The 7,550-nt window shown below is 36.2% G+C and overlaps 1 protein-coding gene across 1 annotated transcript; it reads left to right on the forward strand.

Annotated features, from left to right (window-relative positions):
- Positions 1–611: 611 nt before the first annotated feature.
- LOC117320192 (ectopic P granules protein 5 homolog) lies at positions 612–6,889 on the forward strand (the record flags this gene model as incomplete). Its single annotated transcript, XM_033874851.1, has 4 exons — positions 612–768; positions 1,522–1,668; positions 2,055–2,209; positions 6,738–6,889. Coding segments are annotated over 4 exons (611 nt in total), but the record flags the coding sequence as incomplete, so codon positions are not given.
- Between the last annotated feature and the right edge of the window lie 661 nt (positions 6,890–7,550).

The following is a 7,550-nucleotide window of genomic DNA, read 5'->3' on the forward strand; positions in this document are numbered from 1 at the left end:
GGGGTAAACTTTACTATAGTTTATATAGGGAAATCACATTTTTGACTATTATTTGTTGGATTTCTATTGGAATTCATTCTAACTTGGTTCAAATTATCAGCATGGGATGACAGTTTGATGGAATGTACATTTGGCCCTGGTTGACCCCCAGGGGCTGGTAGGCGGGGCCAAAAAGGGTCAAATTGACTGAAATTTCAAAAATCTTCTTTTCTACTCTCAGATATGGTAGAATCAAATACTCTTCATAGATGGAAGGGTCTTAAGGTGCTTTACCAAAATTGTGAATTTTGCGACCCTGGGGTCTCACGTTTGCCCCATGGAGCGGGGATAAACTTTACTATATTTATAGGGAAATCACATTTTTGACTATCATTTGTTGTTACAGTTTTGAAATTCATTCTAAATTTGTTAACATTATCAGCATACGATGACTGCTTAATGGTATGCACATGTTGGCCCTGACTGATCCCAAAAAGTGTCAATCAAATTTACTGAAATATTTCAAAAATCAGGTGACCGTTAAGGCCCATGGGCCTCTTGTTCCTAATCATGATTAATTAGGCTACCCTGTCAAAACATGTGCTGACTTACTTTTCTTACTTCACCTGTAGGTTCGCTGGGCTACAATGTGAAGCTGACTACCGACACGGTGATAATTAAGTTGTTTGCCTTCTGTACGTGTCTGATAAATCTGCTGGGATGGGGCCTACAGACCCACAATCAGGGGAGATACCGTCAACTCAACAAGCGTATAGGCCGAATGATCAGGTAGATCTGAATACTAACTGGAAATCTCACCACAATGTCTGGTGTCTAGTAGTTTGATCAAATATCAGTTTCTACTTTAGAGAAGAGTTTATTATCCCCTCGCGACGAAAGTCGGGGAGGGGATATAGCGTTCCGTTCGTACGTAAGTACGTACGTACGTACGTACGTATGTATGTTCACTTTTTGTCAGCGCTCTTGCGACTTCATTTTTGAACGGATTCTGACCAAACTTCATATATGGGTCCAGCATGGGAATACCTCGAACGAGTTCGTGTTTCAGGGTGCCAAGGTCAAGGTCACCATTACTATTTATAGAAAATCTTTGTCAGCACTCTTGATACTTCATTTCTGAACGGATCCTGACCAAACTTCATATATGGGTCCAGCATGGGAATACCTCAAACGAGTTCGTGTTTCAGGGCGCCAAGGTTAAAGTCAAGATCACCGTTACTATTTATAGAAAATTTTTGTCAGCATTATTACGACTTCATTTTTGAATGGATCCTGACCAAACTTCATATATTGGTCCAGCATGGCAATACCTCGATAGCCCATGCCTGATAATAAGCCCATCCATGTCTATTGCAGTTCAGTGCAAATGACAACTGATGTTTTAATTTCAATGTCCTGCAATAACCCCACCCTCCATTTTGTGTTAGAGTTCATGTGTTAGCACGCGAGGGGATTTGTATCGTTTGCGATGCCTTGTTTGGATTTAAAACCTGATTTGAATTACAAACTTCCTCATTACAGACAATGTGTACAGTATGTCTCTGACCACTGGGAGAATTTCCGAGAGGCTAACCGACACCTGTTACCATGGGAACTGTTGGAGAGACTACAATTGGAGTACAGTCAATTCTTCCTCAGGGCTACAAATTGTATACTTACTGCCCAAAGGTACCATCTCAGGACTATATAACACAATGTATACAGATTAAAGATAAATCTATGTAATATCTAATCTAAATTATGCCAAATAATTCCAGTTTGAATAAAATAAATCAACATAAAATTATATAATTATATCTTTTATGTTGTTGAGGGTTTTCTTATTAATAATTCTTGTTGATGCATGGTTTACTTATGGAATGAAAAATTGTTAATTTTATTTTGAAAAATTCCCTTGAAATTATATTGTGTTGTGCCATATCTCTCTTCTCCAATGTATTAAACAATTCAGTTAGCCAGATTTGATATAATTTTCCTGCCGATGTCAAGGAAACTGTTTATCTAATACATATAAAATGCTATGTGATGATGAGATAACCTTGATGTGTTGACAGACTAGGGTGTTGGCAGTTCATGACAGACATGCCCTACTCCACACTATCAGGAGAAATGGCCTGGCAGCTAGTCTGGCTGTTCCACCAGGGACGTGGACAGACTATCAACCTTGATGCTCTGCCTTCAGAAGAACTCTGTAGGAAGTTTATCTCCAGTAAGTCTGATTCTAAAGAGTAATAATGTTTTTTATTCTGTTAATGACTGGGTCTTATATTCCCATATAACTGTGATGTCATGTATCATCCGTGTTAGTTAGTTACTGATGTAACAGGTGCATGCTGGGTCCAGGTAGTGGAGAGACTTCACCCGACTCGTCCTGTAGACAAACATAGGTCTCATAGGTAACTGTCATAGAAGGAAAACAATAGATATTAACAACATTGGTCAGGGTGACACAGGTACACATAGTCATAGAACTTAGCTTAACACTGTCAGCTTATACTGTCAGCTTAAACTGTCAGTATATACTGTCAGCTTTACGTTTTTTTCTCTATATAAAAGTAATGTGATAATTTGACTATCAGCCTCGAGAGGATTGCGCATGTGTTTCCAGGACTATCACACCGTGTGACAATTCGAAACAACTGTCACACCCCTGCTGTAACGTCGTCAGAACGTTTGAAAGACACAACGACATGCAAGCGCTTAATTGACACAGATTGTTTGTTGTTGCAGACTGTAGCCTAACATTTTGTTTTCTTTTACGAAACTGTCAAACAAGGATCAACACACACGTTTTCAAAATGCCACAGACGTAGAGATCGAGTCATTATTAACGGACAGAGATAGCACTAGATAACACTAAAAGGGTCATACAAACGTCTGTCAAGTTAGTGGAGGACTATATAGCAGATTCTCATACCAGCACAAACATCTATATAGAGAAAAAAAAGTAAAGGTATAATAAAACAGTTATCAAATGTGGTAATTCGGGCAATAGTAATTTTGTCAGCCCCTCATCAACAACGGTTGCCCTCGGGCTAAAGCCCTCGTGCAACAGTTGTTGCTTCGGGTCTGACAAAATTACTATCGCCCTCATACCCATTTGATAACTGTATACTGTCAACTTATACTGTCAGCTTACACTGTCAGCTTATACTGTCAGCTTATACTGTCAACTTAAACTGTCAGCTTATACTGTCAACTTACCACTGTCAACTTATACTGTCACCTTATACTGTCAGCTTATACTGTTAGTTTATACTGTCAACTTATGTTGTCAGCTAATACTATCAGCTTATACTGTCAGCTTATACTGTCAGCTTATATTATGCTGTCAGATTATACTGTCAGCTTATACTGTCAGCTTACCACTGTCAACTTATACTGTCACCTTATACTGTCAGCTTATGCTGTTAGTTTATACTGTCAACTTATGTTGTCAGCTTATACTGTCAGCTTATACTGTCAGATTATACTGTCAACTTATGTTGTCAGCTAATACTGTCAGCTTATACTGTCAACTTATACTGTCAGCTTATACTGTCAGATTATACTGTCAGCTAATACTGTCAGCTTATACTGTCAGCTAATACTGTCAGCTAATACTGTCAGCTTATACTGTCAGCTAATACTGTCAGCTTATACTGTCAGATTATACTGTCAACTTATGTTGTCAGCTAATACTGTCAGCTTATACTGTCAGCTAATACTGTCAGCTTATACTGTCAGATTATACTGTCAGATTATACTGTCAGCTAATACTGTCAGCTAATACTGTCAGATTATACTGTCAACTTATGTTGTCAGCTAATACTGTCAGCTTATACTGTCAACTTATACTGTCAGCTTATATTATACTGTCAGCTTACACTGTCAGCTAATACTGTCAGCTTATACTGTCAGCTAATACTGTCAGCTTATACTGTCAGATTATACTGTCAGATTATACTGTCAGCTTACACTGTCAGCTTATACTGTCAACATATACTGTCAGCTTATACTGTCAGTTAATACTGTCAGCTTATACTGTCAGCTTAACACTGTCAGCATATATATACTGTCAGCTTACACTGTCAGCTTAAACTGTCAGTTTATACTGTCAGCTTACCACTGTCAGTTTATACTGTCAGTTTATATTGTCAGCTTATACTGTCAGCTTATACTGTCAGCTTATACATACACAATAACATCTACCACTACACCTTGATTTAGGCCCATTTTGTAATGTCAGATGAGAGTCCTCAATTTGTATAGCCAAATCTACCTGTATCAAGATTACTTAAATCAGTACAGGTGTACATAGTGATATCATGTATCAGAGCTTTGTTCTAGTGTCTGATGTCAGTAGTTATATTATAATGAGGATAAATTCTTTGTTTTTAGACCCCGACAGTAGACAACAATTGTGTATATTATAATGAGGATAAATTCTTTGTTTTTAGACCCTGACAGTGGACAACAGTTTTGTATATTATAATGAGGATAAATTCTTTGTTTTTAGACCCTGACAGTAGACAACAGTTGTGTATATTATAATGAGGATAAATTCTTTGTTTTTAGACCCTGACAGTAGACAACAGTTGTGTATATTATAATGAGGATAAATTCTTTGTTTTTAGACCCTGACAGTAGACAACAATTGTGTATATTATAATGAGGATAAATTCTTTGTTTTTAGACCCCGACAGTGGACAACAGTTGTGTATATTATAATGAGGACAAATTCTTTGTTTTTAGACCCTGACAGTGGAAAACAGTTGTGTATATTATAATGAGGATAAATTCTTTGTTTTTAGACCCCAACAGTAGACAACAGTTGTGTATATTATAATGAGGATAAATTCTTTGTTTTTAGACCGCGACAGTGGACAACAATTGTGTATATTATAATGAGGACAAATTCTTTGTTTTTAGACCCCGACAGTAGACAACAGTTGTGTATATTATAATGAGGACAAATTCTTTGTTTTTAGACCACAACAGTGGACAACAGTTGTGTATATTATAATGAGGATAAATTCTTTGTTTTTAGACCGTGACAGTGGACAACAGTTGTGTATATTATAATGAGGATAAATTCTTTGTTTTTAGACCCTGACAGTAGACAACAGTTGTGTATATTATAATGAGGATAAATTCTTTGTTTTTAGACCGCGACAGTAGACAACAGTTGTGTATATTATAATGAGGATAAATTCTTTGTTTTTAGACCGCGACAGTGGACAACAGTTGTGTATATTATAATGAGGATAAATTCTTTGTTTTTAGACCCCAACAGTAGACAACAGTTGTGTATATTATAATGAGGATAAATTCTTTGTTTTTAGACCGCGACAGTAGACAACAGTTGTGTATATTATAATGAGGATAAATTCTTTGTTTTTAGACCCTGACAGTAGACAACAGTTGTGTATATTATGATCAGGATAAAATCTTTGTTTTTAGACCCCAACAGTAGACAACAGTTGTGTATATTATAATGAGGATAAATTCTTTGTTTTTAGCCCCCGACAGTAGAAACAGTTGTGTATATTATGATCAGGATAAATTCTTTGTTTTTAGACCCCGACAGTAGAAACAGTTGTGTATATTATAATGAGGATAAATTCTTTGTTTTTAGACCCCGACAGTAGAAACAGTTGTGTATATTATGATCAGGATAAATTCTTTGTTTTCAGACCGCGACAGTAGACAACAGTTGTGTATATTATAATGAGGATAAATTCTTTGTTTTTAGACCCCAACAGTGGACAACAGTTGTGTATATTATAATGAGGATGAATTCTTTGTTTTTAGATTCCGACAGTAGACAACAGTTGTGTATATTATAATGAGGATAAATTCTTTGTTTTTAGATCCTGACAGTGGACAACAGTTGTGTATGTTATAATGAGGATAAATTCTTTGTTTTTAGACCCTGACAGTGGACAACAGTTGTGTATGTTATAATGAGGATAAATTCTTTGTTTTTAGATCCTGACAGTAGACAACAGTTGTGTATATTATAATGAGGATAAATTCTTTGTTTTTAGACCGTGACAGTGGACAACAGTTGTGTATATTATAATGAGGATAAATTCTTTGTTTTTAGACCCCGACAGTAGACAACAGTTGTGTATATTATAATGAGGATAAATTCTTTGTTTTTAGACCCCGACAGTGGACAACAGTTGTGTATATTATAATGAGGACAAATTCTTTGTTTTTAGACCCCGACAGTGGACAACAGTTGTGTATATTATAATGAGGACAAATTCTTTGTTTTTAGACCGTGACAGTAGACAACAGTTGTGTATATTATAATGAGGATAAATTCTTTGTTTTTAGACCCCGACAGTGGACAACAGTTGTGTATATTATAATGAGGATAAATTCTTTGTTTTTAGACCCCGACAGTGGACAACAGTTGTGTATATTATAATGAGGATAAATTCTTTGTTTTTAGATTCTGACAGTAGACAACAGTTGTGTATATTATAATGAGGATAAATTCTTTGTTTTTAGACCCCGACAGTGGACAACAGTTGTGTATATTATAATGAGGACAAATTCTTTGTTTTTAGACCCTGACAGTAGACAACAGTTGTGTATATTATAATGAGGATAAATTCTTTGTTTTTAGACCCTGACAGTAGACAACAGTTGTGTATATTATGATGAGGATAAATTCTTTGTTTTTAGACCCCGACAGTAGACAACAGTTGTGTATATTATAATGAGGATAAATTCTTTGTTTTTAGACCCTGACAGTAGACAACAGTTGTGTGACTCTGTACAACATTTACCAACATCAGAAGCTATCTACCTCCTCACAGCGCTGGCCAATATTGCCCAGAGTAGACAACAGCAGGAAAGTGAAATCATACACGCCATCTCTCTGTGTGTGTTTCAGGTCAGTATGAACTTCCTGATAAATCAAAGGATCAATCTTGATCCTTAAAATCTTACTCTAACATTTTTTGTCACATTAAAATAAAGATCTTTAAAAAACAGATCATTTTTGATTTTAAACATTTTTAGGTCACCTGAGAAGAAATTTAATCGCCTTTTGTCTGTCGTCATGCATCCGTAAACAATTTACATTTTTGACTTCTTCTCCAAAACCACTTATTAGAATAACCAAATTCAATGAAATTTAGCAGAAAGCTTCTTTGGCTGAAGGTCAACCAAAATTATGAATTATATGATCCCCACCCCCCCAGGGGCCTGAGGGGTGGGGCCGAAAAGGGTCAAATTGTGAATATCATGACCCTGGGGTCTCACGTTTGCCCCTGGGGAGGAGGTAAACTTTACTATAATAGTTAATATAGGGAAATCACATTTTTGACTATTTTTTGTTGGATTTGTATTGGAACTCATTCTAACCTGGTTAACATTATCAGCATGGGATAAAAGTTTGATAGTATGCACATGTTGGCCCTGACTGACACCCAGGGGCTGATGGGCAGGGCTAAAAGGGTCAAATTGAATGAAATTTCAAAAATCTTCTTTTCAATAACCATATAAGATAGAATTTCAAAAATCATTGGACTATGGGCTCATTTGCCCGGGGA

This window comes from Pecten maximus, unplaced genomic scaffold, assembly GCF_902652985.1.
Source record: "Pecten maximus unplaced genomic scaffold, xPecMax1.1, whole genome shotgun sequence".
In the NCBI taxonomy this organism is placed as follows: Eukaryota; Metazoa; Mollusca; class Bivalvia; order Pectinida; family Pectinidae; genus Pecten; species Pecten maximus.